Genomic DNA, 20,881 nt, shown 5'->3' with positions numbered 1-20,881 from the left:
CCAGTCCTTGTTGAACCGCTAAATTTTTGATCCATGTATGGTGGCTTTAATGTATTATTAAAAATACTCTGTAGTTGCCTTTTAAAACTGCCTATGAAAGCTTCTATTCATATATATAAATATTTCTCAACCTGCAATCAATTTTGAAAGTGTGAAGCTTGCCAAGTTGGGGTTGGGGGTCACTGAGGTGTAAAGGTTATCACAAGTGGATTCTACCATTTATTCCAAGATCTAATGACAGCTAATAGCCCACTTACTGCTATGACCAGACATAATTGCCTTAAGCCTTATTTTGTTACATAGCTTTACTTGTATATAATCTTGACCTTACCCTTGAGTGTGTCATTAGTGCTGACACAGACTCACCTTTCCCCATTCCATGGATTCATTGTGACACTGACAAGACAGGTCTGGACAGGCTCTCCTGCAGGCAATTGTCAGACTAAATGAAGTTTGGTTTTTGCTTCAAGTAGACCCGTTGTTTGCAGATGTCAAAGGAGGTATGGTACTCAGACAGTCTAGATTATCTTTTTTTTTTTAAATCTACAGGATATGAGTCCAAAGGTCGTACTGCCCTGGGGCTGATATTCACTAAGACAGAGGAGCCTTTGTTATATGGGAACCTATGTAGTTTGGTTTGGCCTACCTAAACAAAAGGCAACAAACTTTATAGCAGAATTCCAGTTTGGTTTTATGTTAAGTTACCTGTTATTAGAGAAGTGCATCCTGTTTCTGATTCCACATCTAGTGTCTTTTAACACTTCTCTATTCAGCTATCATCTGAAATGGTGATTACTTTAGTGGGCACACAGCTGTCATTAACCACTTGCTTACTGGGCACTTAAACCCCCCTCAGTCCCAGACCAATTTTCAGCTTTCAGCGCTGATGCACTTTGAATGACAATTGCGCGGGCATACAACACTGTACCCAAATGAAATTTTTATCATTTTTTTCCCACAAATAGAGCTTTCTTTTGGTGGTGGTATTTAGTTACAGCTCGGAGTTTTATTTTTTGCTAAACAAACAAAAAAAAAAAATCATGTTTTAATAGTTTGTTATACAATTTTGCAAACGGGTCATTTTTCTCCTTCATTGAAGTGCGCTGATTAGGCGGCACTGATGGGCTGCATTGGTGGGCACTGATGGGCTGCATTGGTGGGCACTGATGGGCTGCATTGGTGGGCACTGATGGGCTGCATTGGTGGGCACTGATGGGCTGCATTGGTGGGCACTGATGGGCTGCATTGGTGGGCACTGATGGGCTGCATTGGTGGGCACTGATGGGCTGCATTGGTGGGCACTGATAGGCATAGTTAAGGCGGCACTAATAGGCACAGATAAGATGGCACGGATGGGCACTGATAGGTACCACAGATAGATGGGACTGATGGGCGGCACTGCTGGGCACTGATGGGCGGCACTGGGGTGCAGCACCTTTGAGGCAGATTGTGGGCACTGTGGGGTGGCACTGTGGGCACTATGGGCACTGACGGGGGGCACTTACTTTTACTTCAGGATGGCACTGCGGGAGGCAGGTGGGCAGTGGCAGGTGGTCCCTTGTATTGATGGCCGTGATCGGGACTGATGTCCCGATCACGGCCGCCGGTGATCGGCTTTTTTTTTTTTCTCCTCGCACTGTCAGCGCGAGGAGGAATAATAGCCGATTACCGGCTCCGTTCTATCACATGATCAGCTGTCATTGGCTGACAGCTGATCACGTGATAAGGGGTCGGGATCGACCCCTTGCACGGATCGGTGATCAGGCGAGTCTCATGGACTCGCCGATCACAGAGCGCGCCGCGCGCGCCCCTCAGGGGGCGCGCAGGCCGCTCGTACACGGGACGACGTCAATAGACGTAGTCCCGGAAATGTAGGTCCGCGCTAATGCCGTCATTTGGCAATAGCGCGGATCCCAAGTGGTTAAAGAGGTTGTAAAGGTTAGTGGTTTTTCACCTTAATGCATCCTATGCATTACGGTGAAAAAACACCTGGCAGTGACCGGCTGCTACCAGTACTACTAGCATAGAGGTGCAGTGCCTTCTTGGATATTAAACTGGATGTAAACCCTCACATATACCTTTTTGAAGTGAACAGCCTCAGATGATACACAGGGATGAAACAAATCTCCCTACGTAATTTTTTTTTTTAATGTATATCTGCTGTCTTCAGCTTTATATATTCTTTAGCAAGCTCAGGTCCTGTTAGATTTTCTCTTCCTGTTCAGCACTTCAGTGAAGCTCCTCCATAGGTAGAGACTTTCAGAACTGCTGGTTGCATCATTCAGCTCTGTGCTAATCTATAGCATCCACCCCAGCACAAAACTCAGACTGCTTTTTATCTCCTGTGATAGAGAACTTGTCAGACTCTCTCATGCCAATAACCGAAGAACTGGCAGGCGAAAGCCACGGGACATATGCATTTTGAAGAGAGCTAAGAAAACACTTTAATATGTGCCCAGCTCAAATGTCAGGAATCGGGTTTACATCCACTTTAAGGTCCTGAGCTGTGCACACCAATATCGTTTTGTAGACTGGTAATCCTGGCTCTATTCTGAAATCGCATGCAGTGTGTCAGTGTGCTTGACCTGAGGTTCTCTCAATTCCCCCCCCCCCCCCTCCAGATTGCAGAACACCCCCTTGTGGTGTTAAAATGAGTGAGGGAGGTGTTATGTAGACCAACAGCACTGACAACGCTGTTTGGGATTCCAGTACGGCCAAAAGCAGCTTTCAGTCTATAAAAGTAAGGAAGTTAGGAGCTCATGGGGTTTCTTGCAGGATCACCAGGTACTTTTCTTTACTTGCAGCATTTTAAAGGGACAGAATATGGCAAAATGGGCATACATTGCAGAGAGGTGCTGAATGTTTCCCAGACATGTGCTAGTACTAAAATTATGCAAGCATTCTATATTTGCGTACACCAGGTGTGTGTTTTTTTGTTTCTCACAGTTTTTAGTGATCTAAACATTGGTGTACATTGTGTAAAATGTTCACTTGTGATTTAGTAAATGTGCCTGTTGCAATGAATAACATCCTATATAGCAATGTAGTCAAGTGATAAATTAGCTGGGCCAGTTCGTTTGTAATAGATTATAAAAGGTTTGCTTGTGCTTGGATAGTGAAACTTGTGGAAGGGATTTCTGTATTTGCACACAGGGCTGTCTCAATCATCTTTAAGTTGCAAAATCAACAGAACTAATAACGTGACAAATTCCCAACCATTTGGATCCTTCCTCGGTGTTGAAAGACAGACATTCTTGGTGGTGGACTGCAGTCATTGGTTGCCTTTTTAATGTACAGCCATCTGAAATAAACATGTAGCAAGAAGCCAGCCTTGGCACGCACTCGGAGGCATCTGGTTCTGCTTTTGTACCCTTGTGAGACTTAAGCTGACGGCGCACATTCAGATTCCTCCATCCATGCTAAACAGCTCAGATGGAGGGATCTCCCGCTGTAGCCATTGTATTCCGACAGCCATACCTGCTGGCTGTCAATGTCCAAACACAGTACCTGCATCTTATTGGATAAAGGCACTGTTCAGCTGACCGTTTTTCCACCTTGCCTCTTCAAAGGATGTTGGATGGGATACTACTGCCAGGGCTACCCACTGAGCACATTAAAACTGGTTCATTATCAGCTGGCCAAAAAGCTGTGTGTGAGGTCAGTTATTGTGTACTCCTTTGCGGAATTTAGAAGGAATGCTGGTGAGGCTCGCTGCCGGTATGTGCCAGAGTTTTAAAGGGCTGAGAAATGATGTAATGCTTTTGGTTTGTCTAGGAATCCATTACAGCTTCCAAAAAAATATAATTTCTACCTGAGTAAAGTTGATAAAAACATGAGAAAAGTATTCTGAGAAAGTAGAACACAATGTCCTCGGCAGCTGGAACACTCAGTCTCATTATCCACAAGTGACATTGCAATGGCCCCAATCAATGTTCCTCTCGCTGTCTAAATGTTTTAAAGAGCTGGAGGGGAGGGGGCCGAAAGGAGGGAGGCGGGTTGTTAAAATGACAGTAAGTTCAACTTTTCCCCGAGACTGTATTCCCATTGCAACTCAAAATTTCTACTCTTTTGTCCTTGTCAGAAAATAGACTTCTGCCGCTTGAAGGACGCCTTGGAAATTGACTGGAGCAGCGAAAAAGCAAAAGTTGTGCTCAAGAAAACACCCGCTGATTTCTTTCTTTTGCAAGGTAAGAATTTTGTGCAACACTTAAGGGTCTGTGTGTAAGAATGGGCAGATCCTGGAACTTTCATTGGTGCACTCCCTAGCCAGATTTATTTTGCTACTGGGCAAGTTTGGAAAACAGGATGAAATGCATTGAATTAAAGTTGCAAAAGAGCAGTGCAGGGTTTTTCTTAAAGCAGAACTTGCTAATAGGGGAATTTCTGCTCGGCCTCCCTTCCCCCAAATCCCCCTGCCCCCCTCGTCACATTTGGCACATATTTTTTTGTGGGGGGATACCTGATATATAATACAATATTCCTGAGCTACCAAATGTGTGCGTTTTTTTAACAATATGCTGCAACACTGAAGGAATTATCAGAACCCAGAGAATATATAAAGTGAAGGTAGTGCTGCACTATGAACCTAAATACTGCGTGCAATAAAGTGCAAAGGTGCTGGTTGAAAGAGGCAATGTTCAAAGGTCAATATATAGCCAGTCCTAGGCAGTATAAAAACATGTTGCATGCCCTGCAATTTATACAGATAAAACAAAAGTATCAATAAGACAATAAGTTTATCAAACACTCAGATTCTTTGTAGAACAGTGATAGAAATTATATCCATATGGTATGCACAAGAAGTGGAAAAAAACTGTGCTCAAAAAGGTGCACTACTATTGCAATAAACCCTGAAGGAATAGGTAAAATCCCCAAAAAGCATATACAAGCATACAAAAAGTTTCCTCCATATAGGTATATGCTGAAAATGTTCTTATGGGTGAAAGGAAAAAAAAATAGTGTCCATATAAGGTTCAAGGTAGATAAGTGGCTGTATATTAGCAGTGTCAGCATAAAATGACAAAGTACTGGTGACAATCCCCTGGCATAAAGAGCTGATAGGTGACTTCCTGGTTCCTGTGCAGAACAATGTATAGATGTACCCTTACCTTACCTCTGTAAGGTAACAGCATGTGGGTATATCTCAATGTGTTTCTTGGCAGTCTCCCAGTATGGCGTATCCGACTCCACTGGTCCGAGTCTCTAGTCTGGAATCGGAGTCCCCCTATTGTCCCTGGTGTGACTGCATCCGATGGACCTCGCAGTGGGGGAATGTAAAGAGGGATGCACAATAGTGTAGTATTTCCAAATGTTTATTGACAACAGTAAAAGTAAAATCGAGGTACTCACAATAAGTATCAAACGGGCATATAACAAATGAGCTGCGAGCTCTCCCACGTCACTTCCAGTGCCACGTGTTCATCACGGTCACATGACTTTATCAGTGAATCTAGCCATGTGACAGTGATGAACACGTTCTTGCAGCTCGTTTGTTAAATGCCTGATACGTCTTTATTGTAAGTACCTTGATTTTACGCTTACTGTTTTGTCAAAAACATTTGGAAATACTACACTATTGTGCATCCCTCTTTACATACCCCCCCCCATGCCCCATTACGAGGTTCATTGGATGCGGACACACCAGGGACAATAGGGGGACTCTGATTCCAGACTAGAGACGCAGTACAGCGCTGCTGTTGGTGGAAACAAACGTTACTTTTTTCTCTTATATTCACCGACCGACACAGCTCCTCTCTGTAACAAAATGGGTTGTTAGCCCTATCACTGGAGATTACTAGGCAAAGTTGTAATACAACACTTCAGAACTTTTAGTTCCGCCACGGGGCGGCCCCTAGGCTACAATCCCCACAGTCTGCCCTAGCAGCCTCCGTTTTATTTTGCCTAGTGAAGGAGATACACCTAGGAACCCTGCGGGCCCATAGGTCTGTGTGGTTTTTTTTTTTTTTTTGTTTGCTGCAGAAGCTTTGCTTTTTGCGCAAGATGAATGATCCTGTGATCTTCTATGAACAGCCGGGTGGGTGACAGGCTGTTTCACTGATCCTTGTAGTCTCCCCAGTCCGGCCATCGAGCGTGTGCAGGTTGCAGCTACGGCTCGGCAAGCCACGACATGCCTCAGCTCCAGAGGTGGTCGGTGAGCTTTTATGCTCCGGAGCATACATATAACCGGGCTACTGATGCCTGCATCACAGTATGCCGGGCCAGTAGACTAACCTGTACTAATCAGGAGTTGGCTACAATGGAATGTTCCCAGCTCTTCAGGACTGGTAAGTACAGCTCTCCCTGTCTCGGCAGGGTTGAGCAGCTGGGCATTCCCTGGGAGGTCGATTCGGGGCCCCCCTCTTCTCTCCCCTGCCCCTAACTTCCCTCTTTCCCCCCTCACGGGGGGGGGGCGTACATGTACTGAGCGGTATGTGTGTGCACGCTCCCTGGGCTCTCGCCTGGGTTCTGGCTGTGCTGGGGTACCTGGGTCCTGTGTGCCTTAATCCCAGAGGGTGCCTGTAAGGTTTGCCCCTGTGTTGGTGCAGAGCTGTGTCTGCCACATGTTTTCTTTCTGCCTCTCATGGCGCCCATTTTCAGTGTGGGCAAGGGACAGCATGCTTCTGGGCTTCAGGCGGCCATTTCTTGTAGCCGGACCATGTTTTTTGTGCTCTAGCAGCAGCTCCTGTGTCCTCAGCTTCCTGTTTTGTCATCAGAGCGCTGGGAGGCTTTCTGTGTAATCTGGACATGCGTGTCAGATCACTCAGCGATCGTTCACCGACCATGCTGACTGACTGCCACCGACACAGCTTTGGTCCCTCTGCATCTGGGAGCGCTAGGGATCTACAGGCACTGCTGTAAAACATTGCAGAACTCCTCAGGGCGGTGAGTCCGGTGAGTTAGAACCCCTCAGTCAGCGGCAGCAAGGAGGGTGGGACTGTCACTGTCCTAAGTCGCCTTCGGGTGGCAGACAAGGTAGGGTCAGCATGGCTTCAGAAACTGGTGTTTCTTCCCCCAAAATCCAGGCAATTGCAACTGGGTCGCCTGCAGACTGCGCGGTCCCTATGGACACTCTGACGGCGGTCCTCAATTTGTTCGTTGCCAAGATAGAGGTGGTGCATGGGAAGAAAGGTGCTAAAAAGCGGCCCCTGCTCTCTTGTCAGATGATGCTGACCAGGACCGTTCGGACGGTGAGGATGAGTCCCTATCCGGGTCCGTGTGCAGCAAAGCGCTTGTTTGAGCACTTATCACAGCTGTGCATGATACCCTGAAGATTCAGGAGCCAGCAGATCCATCTGCTGATATACCGGTCCCTTCAAGCCAGCACGTTCACCTATGGTATTCCCGTATCTGACTTATTTTGACAAGTTCATTTACAAGGAATGGGATCGCCCACAACAGGCCTTTTCTGTCCCCAAATACATGGCGGTGCGTTACCCCTTTGAGGAAAGCCTTCTCAAGAAATGGTTGACTCCTCCGGTCGTGGACCCCCCAGTATCCAGGTTAAATAAAGTAACCACCATGATCCTGGTTGAGGGGACTCCTGCATTCAAGGATCCCATGGACAGGAAGGCCGAAGCGGTGGCTCATTCCTTGTTTACGGTTGTGGGGTCAGTCGTGCGACCTGTATTGGCATCTGCACTGGTATTGCAGACACTGACTGAGTGGACAAAACTTTTGCACCACGAATTGGGAGAGCAACAGGCCTCCCCTGTCTGCGTGGAACTAGCAGACCAACTAGTGCAAGGCCTTAAGTACGTCTGTGACGCGGCCCTGGATACTCTCCCTCTGTTATCCAGGGCTTCAGTGTCAGCTGTGGTGCTGAGGCACCTGATTTAGCTAAAATGCTGGTCTGCTAAATAGGCATCTAAAAAAAGCCCTGACGGACCTTCCTTTCCTTGGCGACCAGCTCTTTGGAGCCTCGTTGGATGACATTAAAAATGCCACTGCTGGTAAGAGTATACTACTCCCCACAGGCCAGGAAAGCTATGGAGCCACGCCATAGGCAAGGACCCTATTTCCGCTCACAAGCGGTGTTTTCGTCCGCTGGGGTTTTGATGAAACGTCCTCAGCCCGACAGGACTCCCACGGACAGTCAAAAACGTCCCTGGAACCGCAAGCCCGCGAATAAAAGTGCTACCGCATGAAGGTTTGCCCCCACCCATGTCTCGGGGGAGGGGGTCGCTTTCGGGAGTTTGCAGCCCGGTGGTCTTCCCGGTTATCCGATCAATGGGTCTGCGATCTGATTTCCACAGGCTACAAGATTGTTTGGCGGCCAAGAGAGAAACTGATTCTTCCCCTCCAGCATACCCGTTCACCGGGAGGCCCTGTTGGGGGGTGGTAAGGGATTTTCTGAATCGCGGGGTGATTGTACGAGTTCCGGAATCGGAACACTTCCAGAGATTCTACTCAACTCTGTGGTTTCCAAGAAGGAAGGGGTATGTCCGTTCTTGGACTTGAAAACCCTCACTTTGTAAAAGTGCAGAGGTTCAGAATGGAATCAGTTCGCTCAGTAGTTGCATCAAGGGGACTCCCTGGCATCCTTGGACATCCAGGATGCATACCTGCACATACCCATATGCCTTCGGCATCAAAAATTTCTGCGTTTTGCAGTCGGGGAAGCCCATTACCAATTTGTGGCTCTTTTGGTCTGGTATCAGCCCCCCGAGTCTTTACCAAAGTACTCCAGTATTGGCGTTGAGACAACATGGGATCGTGATCATGGGCTATCTAGACGATCTCCTCCTGAGAGCATCTTCCACCTCCAGAATTGGAGGAGGATGTGGCGATCACCATGCAGACCCTGCAAGAATTTGGGTGGCTGTTGAACCTAAAGAAGTCGGTGATTGTACCGACCCAGTGTCTGGAGTACCTAGGTTTGCTTTTGGACTCCAGGGAAGCGAGTTTTTCTCCCTTCAGATAAACTGCAGACTCTCAGATCCGCGGTCAAACTACTGATGAACCGCAAGTGGTCGTCGCTCCGGTTTTGCATGCGAGTACTGGGACTCATGGGTAGCCTCCTTCGAGGCAGTATCCTACGCCCAGTTCCACACCAGAGTGCTGCAGAAGGAGATCTTGTTAAAATGGGACAAATCTCAGTTGTCCCTAGATCGACCAGATCCAGGGGAGCCAGCCAGTCAGGGACTCTCTGATCTGGTGGCTGAGGTCCCTGGTGATTCAGTCTGGAAAATCGTTTCTTCCTCTGAAATGGTCGGTGATCACTATGGATGCCAGTCTATCCGGCTGGGGTGGAGTGATGGGGGTTCAGTCGGCTCAGGGCCTCTGGTCGGAGAAAGAATCCGAGTTGCCGATCAATCTGCTTGAATTGAGAACGATCAGGCTGTCTCTCCACACATGGTCAGTGAGTCTTCAAGGGCGTCCGATCAGGATACAGTCAGACAACGGCTGTGGCGTACGTAAATCGCGGAGGAGGAACAAGAAGCTCAGCCGCTGCTTGGGAGGTCAATCACATACTTCGGTGGGCAGAGCGACACGTACCGGCCCTGTCGGCCATTTACATCCCGGGGGTGGAGAACTTGCAGGCGGACTGAGTCGACAGATGCTGGACCCAGGAGAATGGGCATTGAATCCGGAGAAGATATACCATCGTACCTGGAAGGCCTACATCTCCATGTGTGAGGAGAAAGGATGGTATCCGCGATCCTTTTCCATATCCAGGATCCTGCTGTTTCTCCAGCAGGAAGTGGACCAGAGATTGACATTAAGCACCATTAAAGGGCAAATCTCTATCTTTTTCCAACGACCCCTGGCATCGCACTTCTTAGTGAGTACCGTCGTTCAGGGGGTACGACACCTAGTCCCGCCGGTGCGTCCACCGCTACCCCCATGGGAGTTTGAACCTGGTGTCGGTGCTTCAAAAAACGCTGTTTGAGAATATCAGGGGGATTCCCTTTTTGGCTCTTTCCCAGAAAGTGGTCTTTCTAGTGGCCATCACCTCGGCCAGGAGGGTTTCGGAATTGGCAGCCTTGTCCTGCAAGTCGCCCTATCTGGTTATCCACAGGGATAAGGTGGTGTTGCGTCCGCAACCATCCTTTCTACCGAAGGTGGTCTCGGCTTTTCATATCAATGAAGACATTGTATTACCATCGCTGTGTCCTAAGCCAAAGCACCCTAAAGAGGTGGCCCTTCACGCTTTGGACATGGCTAGGGCTCTGAAGAAGGTGTATTTGTCTGCCACGGCTCCCTTTCGGAAGTTAGACTCACTGTTTGTTTCGGTAGCTGGTCCCCAGAAAGGCATGGTGGTCTCAGCCACCATTTCCAGGTGGATCAGGCAGATTGTAGTACAAGCCTACACCTTGAAGGGGCAGGTGCCCCCCTTTCCGGTCACGGCCCACTCCACAAGGGCAATCGGAACGTCTTGGGCCTTTCGACACCAAGCATCGGTCACTCAGGTGTGTAAGGCAGCGACCTGGTCGTCTGTCCATACGTTTACCAAGTTTTACAAGGTAGACGTCGGTGCATCGGCTGATGCCTGTTTTGGCCGCAAAGTTTTGCAGGCGGCTGTGTAGTTGTAATTGAATATGCAACCGATATTTTTTCCTGTTTTTTCAAAAAAACGCAGTACTGTTATGTTAATGCATGTTGCATTACTTCCGCAGTTGGCTGTGGTCTTGGGGGTCACTCCTTTTTGAGGATACCCTGTGGTTTTGTGGTGGTTTTTCCACGCACTGCTGTTTTTTTGTTGGTTTCGTTTCACTAGTTCCCACCTGACATGGCGGATGAAGTTTTTATGCTGTTTTTCCCACCCCTTGTTTGGCACTGCTTGGGGATGTCCCATTTTGTTAGAGAGGAGCTGTGTCGGTCGGTGAATTCGAGGAAAAGGATTTTACGGTGAGTACAAAAATCCTATTTTTTTTTTTTTTTTAACCACTTCAATACTGGGCCTATTCTGGCACTTCTCTCCTACATGTAAAAATCATTGTGTTTTTATTTATTTTTTACTAGAAAATTACTCGGAAACCCCAAACCTTATGTATGTTTGTTTTTTTTTTTGTTTTTTTTGTTTGCAGGCACCCTAAGGAATAAAATGTGGGTCATTGCAACTTTTTATCTTGCACAGTATTTGCGCAATAAATTTTTCAAACGCCTTTTTTTTTGTGGGGGGGAAAAACGGTTTCATGAATTAAAAAATAACAAAACAGTAAAGTTAACCCAATTTTTTTGTATAATGTGAAAGATGTTACGCCAAGTAAATGGATACCTAACATATCACACTTTAAAACTGCGCACACTCATGGAATTGTGCCAACCTTCGGTACTTAAAAATCTCCAAAGGTGACGCTTTGGAAATTTTTAAAAGGTTACCAGTTTAGCGTTAGAGGTGGTCTAGTGCTAGAATTGTTGCACACGCTCTAACGCACGTTTTGCTTTTGAACGTGAGCTACCAGGGACAGGGGCGTTTTTTTTTTTTTTTTACTTTTCTTTTTTTTTATCACTTTTATTCCTATTACAACGAATGTAAACATCCTTTGTAATAGGAATGGTGTGTGACGGGTCCTCTTTATGGAGATTTTTATGTCGCTGGTCCCCAAAAAGTGTCGTTTGGGGTCAGATTTGTCTGCCGCAATGTCAGTCCTGCTAAAAATTGCTGATCGCTGCCTATACCAGTAAAAACAATGGAAAAAAAAAAAATATGAAGTCCCTAAATCTATCCCGTAGTTTGTAGATGCGATTAACTTTTGCACAAACCAATAAGTATAAACTTATTGGGTTTTTAGCATTTTAATATGTATTATAGTAGAAGTAAATGGTAAGTAAAAAACTATAAAAAAATAAAAAAAGGGTTACATAGTTAGGTTCATCCAGTTCAACCACAAAAAAATAAAATATATAATCCCATATACCCAATTCTATACACAGTTGATCCAGACGAAGGCGAAAAATCCCAGGAGAGCATGATCCAGTTTGCTAAAGCAGGGGAAAAAGTCCTTCCTGATCCCTCGAGAGGCAATCGGATTTTTCCCCGGATCAACTTTACCTATGAATTTTAGTACCCAGTTATATTATGTACATTTTAGGAAATAATCCAGGCCTTTCTTAAAGCAATCTACTGAGCTGCCCAGAACCACCTCTGCAGGGAGTCTATTCCACATTTTCACAGCTCTTGCAGTGAAGAAACCTTTCCGTATTTGGAGATGAAATCTTTTTTCCTCTAGAGTTAGAGAGCCCCCTTGTCCTCTGACTGTAAAGTGAATAACTCGACACCAAGTTCACTATATGGACCACTTATATATTTGTACATGTTGATCACATCCCCCTTAATCTTCTCATCAAGAGTGGATAAATTCAGTTCCTCTAATCTTTCCTTATAGCTGAGCTTCTCCATGCCTCTTATCAGTTTGGTTGCCCTTCTCTGCACTTTCTCCAGTTCCCCAATATCCTTTTTTGAGAACTGGCACCCAAAACTGTACTGCATATTCCATAAGATCTCTCTCTGGAGTCCATACCTCTCAATACAAGAAAGGACTTTGCTCGCTTGGGAAACCGCAGCTTGGCATTGCATGCTATTATTGAGCTTATGATCTACCAAAACCCCCAGATCCTTCTCCACTATGGATCCTCCCAGTTGTACTCCCCCCCCCCCCCCCCCCCCCCCCCTAGTATGTATGATGCATGCATATTCTTAGACCCTAAGTGCATAACTTTACATTTATCAACATTAAACCTCATCTGCCACATAGTCACCCAATTAGACAGCGCATTGAGGTTGGCTTGTAAATTGGAGACCTCCTGTAAGGACCTTATTCTACTGCATAGCTCGGTGTCATCTGCAAAGAAGGAAATGTTCAATTTGATCCCAGACCCAATATCATTTATAAAGATATTAAAAAATAAGGGTCCCAGCACTGAACCTTGGGGTACACCACTGATGACCTTAGACCATTCAGAGTAAGAATCATTAACCACTACTCTCTGAATTCTGTCTTTAACTAGTTTTCTGATCAAATGAAATTCCACCAAAAGAAAGCTCTATTTGTGGGTAAAAAGGACATCAATTTTGTTTGGGTACAGCATAGCACCGACCGCGTAATTGTCAGTTAAAGCTATACAGTGCCATATCGCAAAAAATAGTCATTAAGGGGGCAAATTCTTCCGGGGCTGAAGTGGTTAAGATAATGTCTTCCATGTGCAGCAGCCCCCCTAACCCGAGCCCCATCCAGCGATGTGCCTCAGCCATCTGGGACTCTCCCTTCTGATTGACTGAGATACAGCAGCGGTGCCATTGGTTCCCACTGCTATTAAAGCCAATCAGGGGGTGGGGCCAAACCACAGCTGTGTCTGAATGGGCACACAGAGCCTCGGCTCGGGTGCCCCATAGCAAGCTGCTTGCTGTGTGGGCACTCGGCAGGAGGGAGGGACCAGGAGCACAAAAGAGGGACCCAAGAAGATGAGGATCTCTGGGCTGCTCTGTGCAAAACCACTGCACAGAACAGACAAGTATAACGCATTTGTTATTTTTAAAGAAAAAAAGGAGACTTTACAGTCATTTTAACTTAACCCCAATATAGTAAACCTTAATCATTCAACCGAATATGTACCTGTCCATAAAGACTGTTGTAACCTCCCTCCCTTTAAAGTTTAAGTCCACACTAACACTAAAATTCCTGCATCTATAGACATCCACAATCTAACACTAACCTATCTAGCCCTGTAAAGACTAAATCGATATACATACCTTTCAAGCCAATTTGATCCGGTCTCCAGCAGCGGAAGCTCTGCAGAGGACACAGCCGACAACGGCTGTGAAATGAATGGGGAAGCGATATCACCCATAGAATTATTATGGGGCTTCCGTTGTCGGCTGTGTCCTCTGCACCCTCCTCCACAGCAAAGCTGCGGCTAACCACTCAATGTGTTATCTTTACAGGGCTCTTACCAGCTGAAACACTCATCATTCAAACCCACTAGTTCTGGGGTTTGTTTCCAGCCTGAAAACGCCCCTGCCAAAAACTGCTGATAAAAGCCTGTGTGCATAGACACATAGGATAACATGCTGGGGAGTTTACTTGCTGTAGAAAAAACACCTGAAGCCAAAAATGGCATCTGTAAAAACATCCAGTGTGCATGAGGCCTTAAAGTGATATTAGTTTTGTTTTTTTATTTCATACTAAGTCAAATTTGCCTGCTCTGTGTAATGGTTTTGCACAGAGCAGCCTAGATTTACTCTTTTTGGGTCCTTCCCCAGAGCTCCTGGCCCTTCCCTCCTGCCGAGTGCCCCCACAACAAGCAGCTTGCTATGGGGGCACCTGAGCTGAGCCGCTGCTGTGCTCATTCACAAGGAGCCACAGCTGGACCCCACCCCATCCGTCTCCTGATTGGCTCACTGGCTGTGATTGACATCAGCCTGGAGTCAATGGCTCCTGCTGCTGCCAAAAGCCAAGAAGGGTAAGTGAGGGCAGGGTAGTTGAGGTTGGGGTGGAATAGGGATTGTGGAGGGCTGAGACATGGGGGCACAGGTGACAGCTGGTAGAGGAAAGGAGGAGGCAACAGGCAGAACTGACCATTGGCCAGAGGGGAAACTGAGGCAGGGATGGCACCTGCCAGAGAAGACGGCCAGCTGCAGGATAGGCGTCCCCTCTGCAAGGCATGGCAGATCCCATGCCTGCACACATGGAGCTCCATAGAGCAGCGGGGGACCCCCATACCGGCATTGAATGGGGCTCACATGCAAAGCCTGTCGGGCTGTAGCAGAGCCTCATGCACCATACACAGAAGGTCTCTGAGCGCTCACCTCATCCACTGTTAGCGGCATACAGGTCCGGTATTCCTTCCCTAGCATCATGGGCCTGCCTTTGCTCTGCACTCCACATAACCTTTTAGGATCTTCCCCCGGTGTGTCCTTGCCTCGGAGTGAGCGGAGTTTCTCACAGCAGCATACCTTACCGACACTGGCTCCGCCCCTTCCCTCCACCCATTCCTCACACTGTCCCCCAGGAATCTTTTCACACCAACACAATCCAATCCCTTCTCCCATTTATAACGCGCTAGAGCGGAGGAGGGGGGATTGGGAGAAAGGGGTGTTCTGCTCCCAAGCTGATGTCACTTATGCTATCTGTTTCAGTTATCGGAGCATTTGCGCAACTACCAATACTCAAGCAAATGCTTAGTATCCATATCAGCGCAACCCTAAAAGATCGCGTTTTGATTATTTTTTTTTTTTTTTAACCTTAATGCCTTCTCTATATTAAAGTTGATGCAAACTCTCCCCTATACCCAGTGAAGTGAACAACCTCAGATGATGCACAGAGATGAAACAAATCTTCCTAGATAAGCTTTACTCTTTAGAAAGTGCACATTGTGTTGCAAATATTTCTTCCGCTTTCTTCTTCCAGCAGTGGGAGGGGAGTGTGGTCTTACGCTGTGTGAGAGCTGATTGGAGGAAAGGCTTGTGCACACACCCACACTCCACATAGGCGGAGGAACCAAGGAACATGCAGTGCAGAGCTGTAGTCTGAATAGACCAGCTCTCTGCTAATCTACCTCTAAGCTCCCTCCCAGACACAAATTTTCAGCTGCTGTTATCTTGTGTGTTGTAGAGCTTGTCAGAAGTGACTCTGTTGGATACAGAAAGGCACGGCACTTAGAGTTTTGGAGAGAGATGCGTAAACACTACAGAAATGTGCTTCCTTGATCATCCGATCGAGGTTGAATACTGCTGTGCAAAATGTAAGCGCATTGTTTCCCTGGAAGCCAAGGTTCTGAATCTGGGGAAGCGACTGTCGGCACTGAAAAGTCCCTCCATACAAAAGGAAACCAGGAATGTACAGGGCAGGTGCCGGCAGGGGCCAGCACAGAGGTGGGTGGAGACAAAGGTGCAGGGACTAGCAAGATGGGTGACGGGAAGGGTAGAGGGGGAAGTGTCAAGGAGGCTGATCCAGGGCTGGAGCATCCCAATAAGTAGGCTCCATTGAGTGACATTGGTGAAACCAGTCAGGGACCAGCACTGCTGGAGCTGAGGGACTCTCCTAGCTGCCGGAGGAAGAACTCCTCCAGTGAGAATGGTGGGGAAGGGAAAGGAAAGACAGATTCTAGTGGTAGGGGACTCAATTCTTACGACAGAGAGGCCAATCTTTAACAAAGACCTGAAGCGCCGAACAGTATGTTGCCTACCGGGCGCTTGGGTTTGGTACATCACGGATCCGGTGGACAGATTACTGGGAGGGGCTGGGGAAGACCCAGCTGTCATGGTGCACTTTGGCACCAATGACCGTAAGAGGCAGATGGAGTGTCCCAATGATTTTAGGGACTTAAGAGCTAAATTGAGGAAAAGGACCTCCAAGATAGTATTCTCAGGAATACTACCAGTACTTTGAGCCACACCAGAAAGGCAGAGGGAGAATAGGGAAGTTGGCAAGTGGCTGAAGAGCTGGTGTAGTAAGGAGGGGTTTGGGTAACTGGAGGACGGGGCCGGCTTCTCAGTCGATAACCAGTACTATAGAAGGTACGCACTGCACCTAAATTAGGAGGGTGCAGATCAGCTGGGAAAGAAGATGGCCAAAAGGTTAGAGGGGAACATATTCCAGAGTGTAGTATTGAGGGCATTAGTAGTAGGTTGACCAAAGCACATAAACCCAAGGTAAGTATAGTAGCAAGTCCTAGTTGCAATCTCGGAACACCCAATAAGAGGATAATATGCGACCGGTCTAAACTATGACTACGTGGCATGGTCACCAATGCCAGGAGCCTGGCGGACAAGATGGGTAAACTAGAGAGATGCTGTTGGACGAGGAGGATTTAGATTTTGTGTGAATTTCAGAGACCTGGTTCAACAGCTCTCATGATTGGCAATTTGGATTAGCAGCAAGGATGGGAAGTGTTCTCCTCCTAATGGGGGATTTTAACGATCCAGACATAGACTGGGTGGAGGGAACCACACATTTATCTAAGGCTCGCCAGTTCCTAAACGTCTTGCAGAACAATTTAATGGGTCAGATGGTAGATGCACCAACTAGAAATAAAGCGGGGCAGTTTAGGTAAAATCGATTACAGGTCAATTGGCTTTAGTATAAATCATACAACTAGGAAACATAAGGGGAATACAAAGACACTGAATTTCAAAAGGGCCAACTTCCCTAAACTACAAGCCTTGCTAGAAGACATAAATTGGGATAAAATCTTAGGAACAAAGAACACGTAGGAGAGATGGGTTTGCTTTAAGAGCATGTTAAGGGCATTAGCCAATGCATCCCATTGGGTAATAAATTTAAAAGATTGAAAAAAGTCTTGGCTAAACTCCAATGTAAAAATGCATATAAAAGCAAAGGAGAAGGCCTTCAAAAATAAAATACAAGGTTGAGGGATTATCAGCATTCAGACTTTATAAAGAATGCAACAAGAAATGTAAGGGTGCAATAAGGACGGCTAAGATAGAACATGAAAGACACATAGCGGAGGAGACCAAAAAAATTCCAAGAAATTCTTTAAGTATGTAGATAGTAAAAAAGGGAGGACAGACCATATTGGCCCCATAAAGAATGAGGAAGGACATTTGGTTACAAAGGATGGGGAGATGGCGAAGGTATTGAATTTATTCTTCTCAGTCTTCACGAGGGAATCTGGGGTTCTTCAGTAACCAAAACTACAGAATTTATCCTCATGACGCATCACAGGAAGCACCTCCATGGTTAACAGAGGACAGAATTAAAATTAGACTTGGGAAACTTAACATTAATCACTGGGACCAAAAGGCTTGCACCCGAGGGTACATGGGGAACTCGGCCAAGTAATTGCCAGACCATTGTTCCTAATTTTTACTGACAGTCTACTGACTGGAATGGTACCAGCTGATTGGAGAAAAGCCAATGTAGCACCAATATTTAAAAATGTCCCAAAATGCATCCCTGGGAATTACAGACCAGTTAGCCCAACCTTAATAGTATGTAAACTCTTGGAGGGGATAAGGGACTATATAAAATATTTTAGTAATGAGAACGGTATCAGCAGTAATCGGCATAGATTCATGAAGAATCATTCTTGCCGTTCTTGCCGATCTTGCTGTAAGAGCGGCAAGGATGTGGAACTCCCTTCCACAGGTGGTGGTCTCAGCGGGGAGCATCAATAGTTTCAAGAAACTATTAGATAAGCACCTGAACAACCGCAACATACAGGGATATACAATGTAATACTGACATATAAACATACATATGGGTTGGACTTTTTTTTTTTTTTCAACCTCACCTACTATGTAACTATGCTTAGGCCAAATTTCATAAATGGGTTTAACCACCGCTTTAAGGTAAAAAAAAAAAAAAAATTGCATATGATCCGCTCCCTCAGCCTCCCCTAAATATAGAGCTGCACAATTAATCGTCAAGAATCGTTATCACTATCTTGACTAAAGTGTTTCACAATTCTTTCTATGCAAAGAATTCTCTCTGTTCTTCTGAAGCCACAGCCCTTAAAAGAAATTAAGAGAAAAACTGGGCAGTTTGCTAAGAATCACAACATTCTTTATTAGTTGAACTTAAGTATAAACATTGTAACAATTTGTCAATGGAATAGACTTTGTGTAAGTGAAAAAAGGTTAACCACTTAAAGGGGTCGTAAAGGTAAATGTTGTTTCACCTTAATGCATTCTATGCATTAAGGTGAAAAAAAAAAAAATCTCACTGCCGGCGCCCCCAGTCCCCCCGTTTTTTACTTGCTTGACCCCTCAAATCCCGCACTCACCCCCGCCGTCCTCTTCGCCACTCAGCCTGGCACCTGATTGGCTGGAGTGGATGGATTGAAAGCAGCGCAGCCATTGGCTCGTCGGGAGGCGGGGCCGTGTGATACAGCGAGCGGCTATATCATGGGAGCGCGGCCGCAGGTGCTTCTCATCATGCGAGGGAGCTCGCATGAACGTGAGAAGTGCCTGCGGGAGGAAGCGGAGACAGCCGCCAAGGGCCCCCAGAAGAGCAGGTTCGGGGCCACTCTGTGCAAAACGAGCTGCACAGTGGAGGTAAATAATAACATGTTTGTTATTTAAAAAAAAAGAAAAAAATTTACTTTACAATTTCTTTAATAAACACTAAACCTTTTTCTGACATTTGTTGGTTTCAAGGTAAACATCTTTTTTATTTTTATTTTTTGCTAGAAAATTACTTGGAACCCTCAAACATTATATATATATATATATATATATATATATATATATATATATATATATATATATATATATATATATATATATATATATATATATATAATTAGTAGACACCCTAGAGAATAAAATGGTGGTTGTCGCAATATTTTATGTCACACTGTATTTGCGCAGTGGTCTTTCAAATGCAATTATTTTTTTTATTTAAATTACGGATTTAATGATTTTATTTTTTGTGTAATGTGAAAGATTTTGCGTTGCGAGAATCTTGATCTTTTTATTCTAAGCAAAACAATTGGGATTCTCATTTTGACCAGAATCGTGCAGCTCTACCTAAATACCCGAGTCCTATTTTATGATCCAGAGCTGGTTTCCCTTCTTGCAGGACTTTCCGAAAATGGCCGTAGGCCCTCGAGAATGGCAGAGAAATGGGGGATCAGCGTATAACACGCACCCACGATTTCCCCCTGATTTTAAGGGGGAAAAAAAATGCGTGTTATACGCCGATAAATATGGTAAGTGAATTTGATGAGGGGTGCAAGTTTTTTTTTGAGATAGATAGATAGATAAAGATCTAAAAAAAAATTTTTTTAACTTCAGATCTTTAATCATGAACTTATTTTCTATATTACCTGTTTGTATGTATAATTATAAAAATGTAATCTAAAAAAGTTTTCGATAATTATGGACAATGTTTTTTTGTTTTTTAAACTTTCTAATGGTGACCCATATTTGTACAGCTTCCTTCCTGCTGCTGTTACATGTGTTCCAGGCCCACTCCACCCCCATGCAGCAACTGGGCAGTGAAAGGGAGCCTGAGGGCGTCCATACTGCTCTGCTTCCTCCTTTGGGTGTGGTGTACACCTGCTCTGCTATTCTCAGTTTGCCTGTGACCTGCATTCCTCTGTCTATGTACATGCACTTTTCTTGACACTCATGCACATTATTATATTTCTGCCGAGGGATATATCTTCACTTTTAGAATGTGCTAACTATGTGGCGGGAGTTGCCAATGGCCTCGGCATGTTCATTGTTGTGAGTCGGTCGAATTACACAGTGGTTGCTATTATGGTCAGAGGGCTGATTGTTGTAGTTTTTCTTATGCACAGATGTAATGGACTGATGTTCTCTACACATACTTGTCAGTATTTCCGTCTGTCTCTGATTTCCAAGTACAATGTTGTGTTTTGTCGGTAACCAAATTGCAAGTCATGCTTGGTACTGGTTATTTTGGTTAGTTCCTATCACTGCTCTTAAAGCTGATCTCCATGTTTTAGTGAGGGTTAAATAGTTTGTTGGGCCAAATGAACGAATACCTTCATTATTAGACATGCCCTCTGTAAGCACCGTAGATAATATATGTAGTAGGGATGCACCGATACTTATTTGTATTTTTTTTGTACTCTCTCTCGCTGATACCAATTACAGATATCTAACACAACTGTTTTTTGTTTTCACTTCAGCTGTCAGCAATGGTACAGAGCATTGAAAAGTTATTTACAAAAAAAAAAAAAAAATGTTGCTCTTTTTCAATGTGAAATGTGTTAATATATGTGTAAAAATATTCACTAACAAAAAAAGCAGGAAAATAAGGAATTAAGGCTCATTAGAGTAAATTAAGGGGTTAAACAGAGGAACATTTGTTCATCCCTTTGATCTGCAGACGAAGAAATGGAGAGATACAAAAAACTTTCTTTTAATTTTAGTGTTGAGCAAGGTTGTTAATAAATGCTGGCTGTTATTTTTTTTTATTTTTTGCTTTTTTTTGACCGCTCCAATTAC

General features: G+C 45.3%; 1 protein-coding gene across 1 annotated transcript in view; it reads left to right on the top strand.

The window, feature by feature from the left end:
- SAE1 (SUMO1 activating enzyme subunit 1) overlaps positions 1-20,881 on the top strand; it is a 93,895-nt gene that overhangs the window by 56,810 nt on the left and 16,204 nt on the right. Inside the window, exon 6 of the mRNA XM_077457355.1 lies at positions 4,082-4,187. Coding sequence (XP_077313481.1) covers positions 4,082-4,187 — 106 coding nt within the window. The remainder of the gene's footprint in view (positions 1-4,081; positions 4,188-20,881) is intronic.

The sequence above is a fragment of the Lithobates pipiens genome, unplaced genomic scaffold (genome assembly GCF_037356315.1).
Source record: "Lithobates pipiens isolate NorthernLeopardFrog02 unplaced genomic scaffold, aLitPip1_a1.2 Scaffold_1, whole genome shotgun sequence".
Taxonomy (NCBI): Eukaryota; Metazoa; Chordata; class Amphibia; order Anura; family Ranidae; genus Lithobates; species Lithobates pipiens.
Note: the sequence above shows the minus strand (reverse complement) of the source record. Positions and strands in the feature narration are given on the sequence as shown.